The sequence below is a fragment of the Acomys minous genome, assembly GCF_964271855.1.
Source record: "Acomys minous genome assembly, chromosome: 6".
NCBI classification, from domain to species: Eukaryota; Metazoa; Chordata; class Mammalia; order Rodentia; family Muridae; genus Acomys; species Acomys minous.
The window spans coordinates 36,417,620-36,432,269 of NC_140487.1; the positions used below are offsets into that span (position 1 = coordinate 36,417,620).

At 43.1% G+C, this 14,650-nt stretch overlaps 1 protein-coding gene across 5 annotated transcripts in view; it reads right to left on the reverse strand.

Annotated features, from left to right (window-relative positions):
- Window positions 1–14,650, reverse strand: part of FBXL13 (F-box and leucine rich repeat protein 13) — a 209,671-nt gene that overhangs the window by 45,605 nt on the left and 149,416 nt on the right. For all 5 annotated transcript variants that reach the window (XM_084787279.1, XM_084787275.1, XM_084787278.1 and 2 more), the window contains one exon: window positions 2,217–2,300. In XM_084787279.1, the coding sequence (XP_084643405.1) occupies window positions 2,217–2,300 (84 nt within the window). The remainder of the gene's footprint in view (window positions 1–2,216; window positions 2,301–14,650) is intronic.

A 14,650-nucleotide genomic window follows, 5' to 3' on the forward strand; every position in this document is an offset into this window, starting at 1 on the left:
CATCACGGTATTGCCAGTCGACCATTTAGAAGAGTAAGTTTCCACTTCTGCCCTTCCTTTCCCTTAAACTGAGAAGACACAAAACCTCAATGGTTGGAACCTCTCACCCTTTAGTTTTCTTGTCTGTGAAATCAGAAAGCAGGTTTAGCTGTTTCTGAGCTTCCTTCAGCCCCACATGTCTGTAATTCTAGGCTGAGGTCTAAGCACAGGCTGACTTGGAGGCCTCTGCAGCTCTTCAGTCTGGACATCATTCAAACACTGCTTGATTAGTCATTTAAAACGGCTTGGTAAGTCATCTTCAAATGTGCTGTGCTCAGAAGCACCCTCACATTCCGTGGACTTCTCAGCTGTCGTTGGTATCATCCGCTCGCTCGCTGTGGAGTTAACTCTTATCCCTGTGAGACAGTGTCCCTCCTTCCTTCCCTTCGATGCTGTCCTTTCTACATAGTCTAATGTCTTCCTACGTTTTGGAGGTCTTCAACTCCTAACACAATTTTTATGTGATGTTTCTAGTGGGTTAGCAGTTTCCACATGTTTAATTCTCATTTCTTCCTTGTTCAATGCATGACTAATACACAAATTTTGGTGGTGGTTTCTCTGTATGTATTTATCTGTCTCTCTGTCTCTGTCTGTCTCTGTCTCTGTCTCTCTGTGTCTCTGTCTCTGTCTCTGTCTCTCTCTGTCTCTCTCTGTCTCTCTCTCTCTCTCTCTCTTTCTCTCTCCCTCCCTCCCTCCCTCTTCCTCCCTCCTCTCCTCTCTTGCTTTCTCATTTAGATGCTTAAGGTGCTAAAAAGAGTCCATTGTGGCTTACATGCAGTATGCACGTTACAGTCTCATGCATGTTACTCACACCACGTCTTTGGACCCTTACCCTTCTCAAGAATTATCCTATCAATATAGTTAGTATGTGGCAATTCAGTCACTTACCTCATGCTGTCCATCCCATTGAAGTATACAACTATGTTTATACAGCAGAAACTCCAAACTGTTCATTAAATATCTGATATAACCTCCCATAGTTTTCTGGGTTAGATTATATACTATCTTAATTTTCTATTCTATAGAATATGTTCTCTATAGGCAAGGACTTTGGGCCACATAGAAGTTTATCCCTCTCCAAGTAAATGCCCCATGTATCCTATGAGACTGACACAGAGACTGGAGAGAGAGATGGAGAAGAATGAGAACACAAAGTGTCTTTGCCGCCTCAGGCCACTGAGACTTGCATAAGGGTCTCGGTGTAGTGTGTTAGTTACTGTCTTAGCTAGAGCTTCATTGCTGGGAAGAGACACCACGAACAAGGCAACTCTTACAAAGAAGAGCATTTAGTTGGGCTGCCATATGGTTTCAGAGGTTTAGTCCACTATCTTTGTGTAGGAAGCACAGCAGTGTGCAGGCAGACATGGCGCTGGCAAAGGAGCTGGGAGCTCTACATCTTGACCTGAAGGCAGCCAGGAGGAGACTGGGCATGCTTTCACACAAGGCATAGCTTGGGCATTTAAGACCTCAGAGCCCCACTTCCGTAGTGACACACTTCCTCTAACAAGGCCACACCTCCTCTAATAAGGCCACACCTTCTAGTCCTGCTACTTGCTATGGTCAAACATTTAAGTCCATGAATCCAGAGGAGCCATACCTATTCAAACCACGTCAGTTTTCCTTTGTGTTACAGGGAACAAAAACACCTTTAAAAAGCTGTTTAAGGGAAGAAGGTGGTAGGTACTGGCTTGTGGTTCCAGAGAAACATCAGTCCGTAGTGATGGCACTGTTCACTGTGACCCTGGCATGGCAGAGACTCCATTCTTCACATAAAGAGAGGCCAGACCTAGGGCTGGATCTAACCTTCACAAGCTGGTGAAGTGGTCTACTCCACCACCCAAGCAGCACCTCCTCAAGGCTCCACAGCCTTCAAAATAGCACTTCAAACTAAGGACCACATGTTCAAACAGGAGCCATGAGCAGCATTTTAGCTGCAAATCATGACACCCAGAGTTGACTTTGTAAGTTGGCTCCTGGTACTTATTTTTTGTTTTGTTTTTTTCAAGACAGGATTTCTCTGGCTGTCCTGGACTCACTTTGTAGACCAGGCTGGCCTCAAAAGCACAGAGATCCCCCTGCTTCTGCCTCCGGAATTCTTGGATGAAAGGTTGGAGCACCAGGCTGGAGCTTAATTTTTAATCTTAGCCATTTAGAAATAAAACCCCTAACCATCTTACCCGAATCCCAAGGTCAGTGATCTTGGGACACTCAGACAGAGACAGCTCCCTCAGTTTTCTGTGTCTAGAAAGTATCACCATGCTCTGAAAATAGAAAGATAATTTTATTATTATAATCTCATATGGGATGTATCCAAGAGCCATTTGTACAAATTAATAGCATAAAATAACAATCATTTATGAAGGTTAAATAAAACTGCCTTCTGAGTCATACCTCTTTATGTCTAATGAAGTATGGGCTTAATTTTGTAAGAAAATCATTAGTATCCGACACTATTAAACCATTAAATTAAAAAAATAAGTTGTCTCTAATACTTTGAAAAAATTGCTACAGAGTCCCAGAGCTAGAAAACTCCAAGAAATCTCCTGCTGATCCAAGATGGTGGCACCAATCACACATTGTGTCTGATCAGCAGAACAGCAGTGACTACACAGCACTTGACAGACAGAAATGTGGGCCCCAAAACACACGCGTTCATTTCCCAGGTAAGAGGAGACCCCATGGTAAGGGACACAAGCAGGTCCAGCCTCAATTTACCCAGATAATCCTCAGAAATTTTCCTGGGTCTCCACAGGTGTGCTCGGTTTCAGCATATAGCCACATGCCTGCTCACTGTTCTCACTGGTCAGTGAAGGGCACCAGAAACTACCAGCCAGTGGAAGAGACAGCCAGATGGCTAAAGGCCAGCATTAAAACACAATCAACAAAAGCCAAAGCAATATGGCATCTCTAAAACCCAGTTATCCCAAGGCAATAAGCCCTGTATACGCCAACACAACTGAATCACAAGAAAATGCACTGAAAGCTATGCTTAAGAAGATGGTAACATGGAAAATGAATAAAACATGTAAAGAAATACAGGAAGATACAGTAAAACAGATTAAGGCCTTGAGAGAGGCTTGTAGAGAGGAAATGAATAAATCACTCAAAGAAATAGAGGAAAGCACAAAAACAGGTGAAGGAATTGAACAAATCATCTAAAGAAATGCAGTAAAACACAAACAGATGAAGGAAATCAAGAAAATGGTTCAAGATCTGAAGACAGAAATGGATACAATAAATAAAGCCCAAACTGAGGAAATCCTGGAAAGAGAGAATTTAGAGAAGAAAACAGGAATTGCAGAGGTAAGCATCTCCAGCTAAATACAAGAGATGGGAGAAAGAATCTCAGGTGTAGAAGATACAATGGAAGAACGTGATGCATCAATCAAAGAAAATGATAAATCTAAACAATTCCTGATATAAAACATCTAAGAAATCAAGGACAACATGAAAAGATGAAACCTAAAGAAAATAGGAATAGAGGAAAAAGAAAATTCCAGGCTCCAAGGATCAGAAAATATTCTCCACAAAATCACAGAAGAAAAATCCCCAAATTTAAAGAAAGAGATGCCTATAAACATACAAGAGGCCTACACAACACCAAATAAATTAGACCAGAAAATAAAATCCTCCCACAACATAATAATCAAAACATTAAATGTACATAACAAAGAAAAAATATTAAAAACTGCAAGGGAAAGGGGGCAAGTAAAGTATAATGGCCAACCTATCAGAATCACACCTGACTTCTCAGCAGAGATCATAACAGCCAGAAGGGCCTAGGCAGACGTCTTGCAAACCCTAAGAGACCACAGATGCCAGTCCAGACTACTATAGCCAGCAAAACTTTCAATAAGCATAAATGGAGAAAGCAAGATATCCAGCCCTAGAAAAGATACTAGAAGGAAAACCCCATCCCAAGGAAGCTAACTACACCAAGGAAAACACAGGATAAATAACATCATTACAACAAAACCCAAAGTAGGCAAACACAACCAACATCAAAATAAAAGGAACTAACATTCAATAATCATTAATCTCTCTCAGCGTCAATGGACTCAATTCTCCAATAAAAAGACAAAGACTCATAGAACAGATGTGCAAACAGGACCCAACATTCTGCTGCATACAAGAAACACACCTCAGCCACAACGATAGGCATTACCTGAGAGTAAATGGCTGGAAGGAGGTTTTCCAAGCAAACAGATCCAAGAAGCAAGCTGGAGTAGCCATTCTAATATCTAATAAAATAGACTTTGAACCAAAATTAATCAAAAGAATGAGGAAGGATACTTCATACTCATCAAAGAAAAATTCAACCAAGATGACATCTCAATTCTGAACATCTATGCCCCAAATACAAGGACACCCACATTTGTAAAAAGAAACATTAATAAAGCTTAAACCACACATTGATCCCCACACTTTAATAGTGAGAGACTTCAATACCCCATTCTCATCTAAGGACAGGTCAACAAAACAGAAACTAAAATGAGAAATAATGACATGAACAGGTGTCATGAATCAAATTGACCTAACAGACATTTACAGAAACTTTCACCCAAACACAAAAGATTATACATTCTTCTTAGCACCTCGTGGAACCTTCTCCAAAATTGACCATATAGTCTGTCACAAAGCAAGCCTCAACAGATACACAAAATTTGAAATAATACCTTGTATGCTATTAGACTAAGGCTGAACCTCAACAACAACAAAAATAGCAAAAAGCCTACACACACATGGAAACTGAACAATGCTCTACTCAATGACAACTGGGTCAAGGAAGAAATAAAGAAATTAGAGACTACCTAAAATTCAATGAAAATGAAGGTTCAATAAACCCAAATTTATAGGACACATGAAAGTAGATGTTGGAGACATCTGATACAAGCAACTTAACAGGACACCTGAAAGTCCTAGAAAAAAAGAAGCAGACATACCCAAGAGGAGTAGACAGGTGGAAATAATCAAACTTGGGGCTGAAATCAACAAATTAGAAACAAAGAGAACAATTCATAGACTGAAAGCCAAGTGCTGGCTCTTTGGGAAAATCAACAAGATAGACAAACTAAAAGGTAGAGAAACACTATCCAAATCAACAAAATCAGAAATAAAAAGGGAAACGGCAACAAACATTGAGGAAATCCAAAGAATCATTAGGTCTTACTTCAAATGCCTATATGCTGCAAAATTTGAAAGTCTAAATAAAATGGACCATTTTGTTGATAGATTCCAAAGTTGAATCAAGATCAGGTAAACAAATTAAATAGTCCTATATCCCTTAAGAAATAGAAACAATCATCAAAAGTTTCCCAACCAAAAGAATCCCAGAGCCAGATTATTTCAGTGCAGAATTCTACCAGACCTTCAGAGAAGAGCTAATACCAAAACTCTTCAAACTACTCCACAGAGTAGAAATGGATGGAACATAACCAAATTCATTCTATAAGGCCACAGTAACCTTGATACCTAAACCACACAAAGACCCAACAAATAAAGAGAATTTCAGACCAACTTTTCTTATGAATATTGATGCAAAAATATATAAAATATTCACAAACAAAATCCTAGAACACATCAAAGATATCATTCACCATGACTAAGTAGACTTCATCCCAGGCATGCAGGGATGGTTCAATATACAGAAATCCATCAATGTAATCTTGGTTCAATATACAGAAATCCATCAATGTAATATACCATATAAACAAACTGAAAGAAAAATGCCATATAATCATCTCCTTAAATGCAGAAACAGAATTTGACAAAATCCAACACTAATTCATGTTTTAAGTCTTGGAGAGATCAGGGATAAAAGGAATATACCTAAACACAGTAAAGGCTATATGTAGCAAGCCTATAGCCAACATCAAAGTAAACAGAAACTTAAATCAATTCCACTGAAATCAAGGACAAGACAAGACTGCCCACTGTCCCTGTATCTCTTCAATATAGTACTTGAAGTCCTAGCCAGAGCAATAAGACAACTAAAGGAGATCAAGGGGTTACAAATTAGAAAGGAAGAAATTGAAGTATCACTATTCACAGATGATATAACAATATACATAAGTGACCCCAAAAATGTACCAGGGAACTCCTTCAGCTGATAAACACCTTCAGCAAAGTGGCTGGATGCAAAATCAACTAAAAAAATCAGTAGCCCTCCTATATACAAAAGATAAATGGGCTAAGAAAGAAATTAGGGAAACCACACCCTTCACAATAGATACACACACACACACACACACACACACACACACACACACACAAACACACAAACACACAAACACACAAAAAAACATAACTCTAACCAAACAAGTGAAAGACTTGTATGAAAAAACTTCATTCCGCTATTAAAATAAAGGAAATCATGAAATTTGAAGTCAAATGGATGGATCTGGAAAAGATCATCCTGAGTGAGGTAACCCAGACACAGATAGACACACATGGCATAAACTCACTTATAAGTGGATATTAACCACATAATACAGGATAACCACACTACAATGCACAGACCTAAAGAAGCTAAATAACGAGGAGGTCCCTAGGGAGGATGCTTAGGGGCAAATAGAATAGACACCAGAAACAGTTGAAGAGAGGGAACAGGACGGGAGCCTAACATAGAGGTCCTCTGGAAGACTCCACCCAGCAGGGAATCAAAGCAGATACTAAGATTTACAGCCAAACTTTGGGCAGAGCATAGGGGGGTCTTATGAAAAAATAGGGAGATACAAGGACCCAGGAAGGACAGGAGCTCTACAAGAAGACCAACAAAGCCAACAAATCTGGACCCATGGGGGCCTGCAGAGACTGGTGCATTGTGAGAGTCTAGACCCCTGTTCAGATGTAGCTGATGGGCAGCTCAGTCTCCGTGAGGGCCCCCTAGTAAGGGGAGCAGGGGCTATCTCTGATATAAACCCTAGTGCCCACTATTTGATCACTTTCCCCTGCTGGATGGCCTTGCGGGGCCTCAGAGGAAAAGAATGCAGGCAGTCCTATTGAGACCTGATAGGCTGGGGTCAAAGGGTAGCAGAGGAGGGCTCCCCATCTCTGAGGACTATGGAAGGGGGATAGGGGGAAGAGGGAGGAGATGAGGGGCGGGATTACAATTGGGATATAATGTGAATAAAGTATAAAAAATAAAAATGAAAACAAAACACCCGTTTCTAGCTGTGTCCGATAAACTGATAAATGCTATCCGAACCGAGTGTTCTGACTTACTTGAAAACACCTGATGCAGCTAATGAACTTGTCAGTAGGTTTCTCATTCCTCCCTAACCTAAAATCCTTTAGCTCATTTCAGAAGCCTAACTTTTGGAAGAGAAAGGGAACAGATGTTTATTAAAAGATCTAGCGACATAAGCAACCACCTGTCGCTCACTTTCTTTTTCAGGTTTAAAGATAACAGAAAATTGTAGATTGCTGGGCCATGCTGCTTCTCAGCAGTTGCCCTAAGAACTGACTGGCAGGACCCTCTCTGATGGGCACCGAAGAGCTGAGAAGGTAACTGGCTTCCAGCTGCTAGCCTGCTGAGTGAGTGCTTGTGTGGTGGTGCTGAGGCTGGACCCAGGGCCTTGGCTATGCCGGGTACTCTGAGACACAGCCTCAGCCTCATTGCTCTTGTTTCGTATTAAAGAGCATGTGGGGACTCTGTAAGCTATGCTCCTGTCAGGTTGACAGGAGCAGGATTTATATCCCATTCAATGAGCCCAAAGCTCCTGCCCTGCTGCTGCCCCCCCACCCACGGTGCCCCTGACAGAGAAGTATCAGAAACTGCTAGGGATCCGCCCTTTTGTATTTATGTGCAGGGCTAGTTTGTATCCTATTGCTCTTAGGCGCAATGTCTGAGCTATAATGGAAAAATGGCTTCTGCAAACGTTAAGTCTTGTTTTTCTCCCCTTAAATAACTTTCAATTGAGAAAAGATTTTATTTCACTTTCAGATCCAGATCAAAGGAGCGAGCACTCGCCACAAGCCACTGTTGCACTGCGGTGTCTCCCGGCCCTGTGTACTGTCCGCAAATGAAGGGGCTCTGCTCTTCGTTTCATTGGGTCTGTGCAGCCTTTGCCTGGGACATGTTATTTTTTCTGCCTCCTCCTTTCAGAGCAAAGACTGCGGCATGGAGCCGTCACCTACAGCCTGCATTCCAGATGTGGATGTTCTTTTACCCAGGCTAGAGCGCTGGAGTTGAGCAATCCCCCCATGGAAACCAAGTTCTTTGAACAAAAGTACCAGAGATGCGGAGTTCGTTTCTGTGTCCTTCACTTGGAAACAGAAAGTCTATGTTATCTTTGTGATTTCTTCTAGGAGAGGATCTCTGAAGCAGTTAGGTTTTACTTCTGTACCCATGCTAGAATTTTCTAAACTTAGCTACAGAGGCTCACTTCCTAATGAGACACTTGTCCGTCTGTGTGCTCCTTACCATTTCACACCCACCCACAAAAAATGTCATTAAAAGTTCAGATACAGGGCCTGGAACCACGGTTCAGCAGGTAAACGTGCTTCTCAGGCAAACCTGATGACCAGAGTTCGGTCCTTAGATCTCACATGACGGGAGAAGAAGTAAACTCCACAAAGTTGTCCTCCACATAGGAGCTTTGACAATGTACCCCCCAACATATAGACCAATAATAATAACAATTGTAATAATAATTTTGAAATTATAATATGAAATGGAATGCTATATTTAATACTATAATTTCTCATGAAAATACATGTATTCAACATTGAATTAAGACCATTAGCCGTTGCTTAGGTATATAATAAGTTACTAAGATGTTTATCTTTAAGAAGAGAGAAAAATGTCCCCTAGTGAGGGGAGCAGGGGCTATCTCCAACATGAACTCTGTTGCCTGCTTTTTTACCACTTCCCCGCCCCCCCCCCCCCCCGTGGGGCTGCCTCGCCAGGCCGCAGGGGAAGAAGACATGCCCAGTCCTGATGTGACTCGATGAGCTGGGGTGCATGGATAGGGAAGTCTCCCCCTTTTTTCTAGGAACAGCAGAGGAGGGATGGGGGAAGAGGGAGGAAGGATGGAACTAGGAACAGAGGAAGGAGGAGGCTGTGATCAGGATGTAAAGAGAATAAATTAATTAATTAATTTAAAAAAGAAGAAGAGAGAGAAAAGTATGAGTGAGGCAGAGGAAAACTGACACTCATATAATGCTGGCAAGAATAAGGAAGAGAGGAAAGAAAGGAAGAAAGAAAGAAAGAAAGAAAGAAAGAAAGAAAAAGTGGCTCAGCCATTCTGGAAAACGGTGACTATTTCTGAGCAAGTGAAGCATGCGGCTACCATGTGGCCCAGCAGTTACACTTGTCTAGGGGTTTGTCACTAAGAGTAAAGCATAACTCTACACAAAAACCTGGGCATAAGTGCCCTTAGCAATGGTGTTCCGAAACAACACAAGGATTTACCAAAAGATGGAAGTGCAAAAAAGACGCATTTTATCCCACATTAGAATGCTGGTTGGTAAGAAAAAGAAATGTTGGTGCATGCCATGGTGTGCGTACGCCCTGAACCATGGTTCTAAGTGAAAGAAGCCAGACCCCAAGCACCATATGATTCCAGTGACATCTCAACTTCAGAACAGGCAAATATACAGAAAGAGAAAAACAGATCTGTGCTTGCCTGGCCAGCCGCTGGGCGGGACAAGCATAGGAAGGGGTCTGGTTTGGTTGTGCTGAAAATGTTCTGGGATCAGATTTGCTTCTGGTCACAAGACTCCATAAGTAAACCAATAAATTAAATACAATTAGAACCTTTCATCTGAAAAAAGTATTTTAAGATTGACTCACAACTGTGTGATAAAAATCATAAAATACCCATGCCATCTTTCCGCCTAGGATGAACACAGATGCTGCCTATGTGTCACACATTTTTGTTGGTTACACTCAGACCTGCATGTTCGTCTGTTAATGACACAGTATGAGTGATGTCACTGTTGTCTGCTGACATATTACCATACAGCCTTGATGCTGAGTAAGTATAATGCAGACAGAACCAGGAAAGCGGAAGCCAGGAGACCAGGTAGGCCTCTGTGGGCACCACCTGACACTGACAGTGGGGCTAGCAAGAGAAATGCACTATTTCAGCCAACAAGACACATTCTTAATCATTTTTTTTATTTTGACTTAGAGACTCTCAGATAATTGACCTAACAAATACCTGTGCCAACTAGGTAACTGTTCTGTGCAGGTCTATGAGCTTCAGAAGTGTGCCAAATCAGGAGGAATTCTCTGAAACAGCTTGAAAGTTATCTTTTAAAAAAAAAAAAACTTGTAGTCAAGAAGAACATCATGATGGGCGGATCTGGGCCCAGGGATTCTGCTCAAACTACTGCACCAACCAAGGACAATACTTGCAATAAACATCGAACCGCTTCTCGATCTAGTCAATAGACAAGACATTCTCCACAGTTGAATGGAGAGAGGGAACTGACTCGGACTTGAACTCTGGTGACCCATATTTGACCACTTCCCCATGGTGAGGAGGCCTGGTGGCACTCAGAGAAAGAATAAGCAGGCTACCAAGATGAGACTTGACAGCCTACATTCATATAGTGGGGGTTGAGGTCCCCCTCGGTAACATACACAGGGGAGGGGAATAGGGTGAAAGCGGGAGGGAGGGAGGAACGGGAGGATACAAGGGATGGGAGAACAATTGAGATGTAATCTGAATAAGTTAATTTTTAAAAACCTGTAGTCTCAAGTCTGGGATTTATAACTACTCGACTTGTTGAGGATTCATTTAGCAGGCATAATACTGACGGAACTCTAGTGTAGACACTGGAGGCCTACACATCAAGGAGGTGCTCTGTTTACTCCCAAGGAGTCCACAACCTGGGCAGGGAGACATACAGGTACCACAGACCATCATAACCATGAAAGGAAAAGACGGCACAGTGGATGTATCGCAGTGCTCTGGTGAGGCCTACTATTATGAGCCTAGGCAGGCAAGTATAGGGAATAGAGTAGCAGCCTGGGACTCCCCTGGGTTCTGGCTATGCAAACACCACTCTTCCAACAATGCATCTGGCAGCCTGAGCCCCTTACCTTCATGCACAATGCACACACAATCCTTTAAGAAACAATGCACTAGGGGCTGGAGAGATGCTCAGTGGTTAAGAATCCTGTCTGATCTTCCAAAGGACCCGGGTTCAATTCCCAGCACCCACACGGCAGCTCACAGCTGTCTGTACCTCTAGTTCTAGGTGATCAGACACCCCACACCAGTGCACAGAAAATAAAATAAGAGAAAGAAAGAAAGAAAATACCCTGGCAACCTGGCACCCCCACTTCATCAAGCTTCAGACACACAGGTCTTCCTAATGCCCATCAAATTTACATAGTTTCTACCAACATGTCCCCAATATATCCAGGTATAAAGACAGGATTGATCTGGCCCTAACTGGCTCAGGAGCATGTTCAGTAAGACAAACTCTGCCCTCTTTAGGGAGAATTCTCTATTTGCCATCTTATGCTTATGCATAATAGTGTGTGTGTGTGTGTGTGTGTGTGTGTGTGTGTGTGTGTGTGTGTGTGTGTGTGTGTTGCATTGTATGAAATGGCATGCACAGCAAACAAAGGCTTACGTGATGTGAACTTGTTAGATCAATAAAGGACCACCTAAATTACACATCTAGTAACCAAAATCTTAATCTGAACACCATAAAATTAGGCTCAAAACAACAATGGGGACCCTTGGGTGCCCTCACTCATGTGGCCTGCTGTCACTCTTGGCAGTGCATCTGCATTTCACTGTGCTTTCATTAAACTGTCCTTGTTATTTCTGCAAGTCTGTGGGAGCTTTTGTTTCAGTTGTTCAGTAAGATGTCAAGAGCCTGGAATTTTCTAGGCCTCCTTCAGACCATTAGAAACAGGTGAGAACACTACTTGGACAGTGTTAAAGGGATAGAGAGAGTCACCTAGAAAACTCAAAGCATGGTCATTCTTAACAGAAATAACAAAAGCAAAAAACAAAGACAAAAACAAACAAACAACAAACAAAAACAGAATGTTCTAAGGCATTTGTTGCATTAAGTTTTCCTGGGAAGGCATGAACATCTGTTTACCCAGATAGGGCACCAACAATAGACTAAAGTAACGATCCCACCCAAGTCAGTTTGGCTTCCAGGAGCAGGAGTGAAGGGTTACTTATAGAATAGAACATTGGTAACCTCAAAAAAGCCCATCCCATAATAGATGACAACTTCCCCATAGCCACATAGTAGAATCCGAGGCCCCAACCCCTGCTACTCTTTCCACTTAGCCCTTCGCCCTCTAAGCCCTTTAGCATCTCCTAGGACCACATATAGCTGGGCCAGGTTACATACAGCTAAATGGGCACTAGAAGGAGCGAGTGGCCGGAATCTCGGGTCTAAAGATTCTACCACCTCCTACTCTGAAGGAATGCCACGGGTCTCTTACGGGTCTCCTGTGCAGCTGCTCTGACTAAAATGGTAGTGGCCGCCGTATTCAGAAGACAGCATTCCACGACAGCTTGAAACAGACCAGCAAGGTGTAGAACTGCAGTACAGTGAATGATTTGTTGCCGGGCGTGTACAAGATTTTTTTTGAACCGCTGCACATCAAATTGCTCCAAAGGAGGAAACTACTGGGCTCATTGGTGTCACTGCTTGGTGTGCTTTAATATCAGGGAATAAAAGTGCTAGAGGGGCTGGCTGGTCCAAGGTTTAGCTGTGCGATGGATTGGGGGCAGGGGAGAAGATAAGGAGGAAGGGGAGAAAAGCCAGTAAGATGGGGTGGCTGGGCCTCAGTGCCTCCTTGTAACGAAGTCCTGGCGTTTTGCTATGAAAGTCTTCCTTGTCCTCCCAACGTCAGCCAAATGCATGAGTCCTAACACAGGCCAGAGGCCAGAGTTTGTTTTCCTAAAGTATAAAAAGAGGCTAAATTCATCATCAGAGAAACTTCCTCCTGCAGCAGATGGGAACAAATGCAGACCCACAGGCAGACGACACGCAGAGCAAGAGGCCTTGGAATACTCAGCCAGAAGTGGGCTGTCTCCATCAGACCTCTCCCCTAGGGACTCGGGGACCCCGTGCAAGAGGAGGCAGGAGGAGAGGAAGAGCCAGAGGGGATGGAGGACGCCAAGGAAATAAGGCCCTTAAATCAACATGATCAAAGCTCATGTGAACTCAGAGAGACTGAGGCAGCATGCGCAGGGCCGGCACGGGTGTGCGCCACGTCCTCTGTGTGTATGATATGGCTTCCAGTTTCCTGTTTTTATGGGATTCCTGAGTGTGTGAACAAGAGGGTCTCTGATTCCTGTGCCTTCTTGTGACCTCTTTTCCTTTTGTTTGTCCTACCTATTTTGATGTGAAATTTTGGTTTTATCTTATTATATTTTATTTTGTTAAATTTTATTTTTAATCCCTTAGAAGTCTATGGTTTTTTTTGTTTGTTTGGTTGGTTGGTTTGGTTTGGTTTGGTTTTTGGTTTTTCAAGACAGGGTTTCCCTATGTAGCCTTTGCTTTCCTGGACTTGCTTTGTAGTCCAGGCTGGCCTCCAACTCACAGTGATCCACCTGCCTCTGCCTCCTGAGTGGGGGGGATTAAAGGTGTGCGCCACCACGCCCTGCCTGTGTTTTTCTAATGAGAGACAGAAAGGGAGTGGATCTGGATGGGAGAGGAGGAGGGGGAGGGATTGGGAGGAGAAGAGAGGGGGAAACCGAAATCAGGATATATTATGTGAGAAAAGAATCTATTTTCAATAAGAGGAAAAAAATTTAAGAGGCTAAATTGCCTCGCCAGGTGGTGCATAGAGGAAAACAGCTGGTGTGGTAGCCTGGTGAACATCTGGAGAATTGCAGGCGCGGTGAGAATTCAAGGCTCCGGGTTCCCGGCAAGTCTGGCAAGCATCGTGCTTCTCCATGGCCCACAGAACTGGAGGACATGGATCCGAGGTACCCAGGAATCCAAGGTGAAAGGCGGCTTATGTTATGGAGCCAGGCTCACTGAGGGATGTGGTCTCAAGACACAGGGCTCAAAAGAAAGCAGGCATCAAGTCATAAGTCCCTTGCACATCATCCAAAAAAAAAAAAAAATCTGTACCTTACTCACTGTGACAAAGATAAACAGAGCTTTCCTGATGCGGGGAGCACACTGGTACATGGTGACCAAACTGCAGGAAAAACGGGGTTTGTGTTTTAAGAGAAGTGTGACGACGACGCTCAGCAGGTGTGACTGCGTCCAGTTAGAAGGCGAAGGTGGTGGTCTGGCAGAACTTCCAACTAAGAAGCCAGCTTTGAATTAAGCCTAAAGGTTGTTTTGACAAGCGATAAATAGAGTGAAGGCAGCCTTTCAGGCCAAGGAAAGGGTATGAGGAGAGACTTCATTAGGAAAGTGTGAGTTGCTTTGGAAGCAGCTTGGGGTCACTGGGCTTAGTGGGAGGGAAGACAGAACACTGCCAGGAACAGATCTGTGCACACAAGACCTTTGAGAGTTGGAGATTGCTTGAACATTTCCCCCAGTTTTAACATCTGGATTTGTTTAGCTCGTGTAGAAAGGCATCAGCCATGAACTGGTTACTGACTGTTGGGATGGGGAGCGTGTTGGGATGGGGGTGCTCCGGCTGAGTCATCCTACCCCTGCC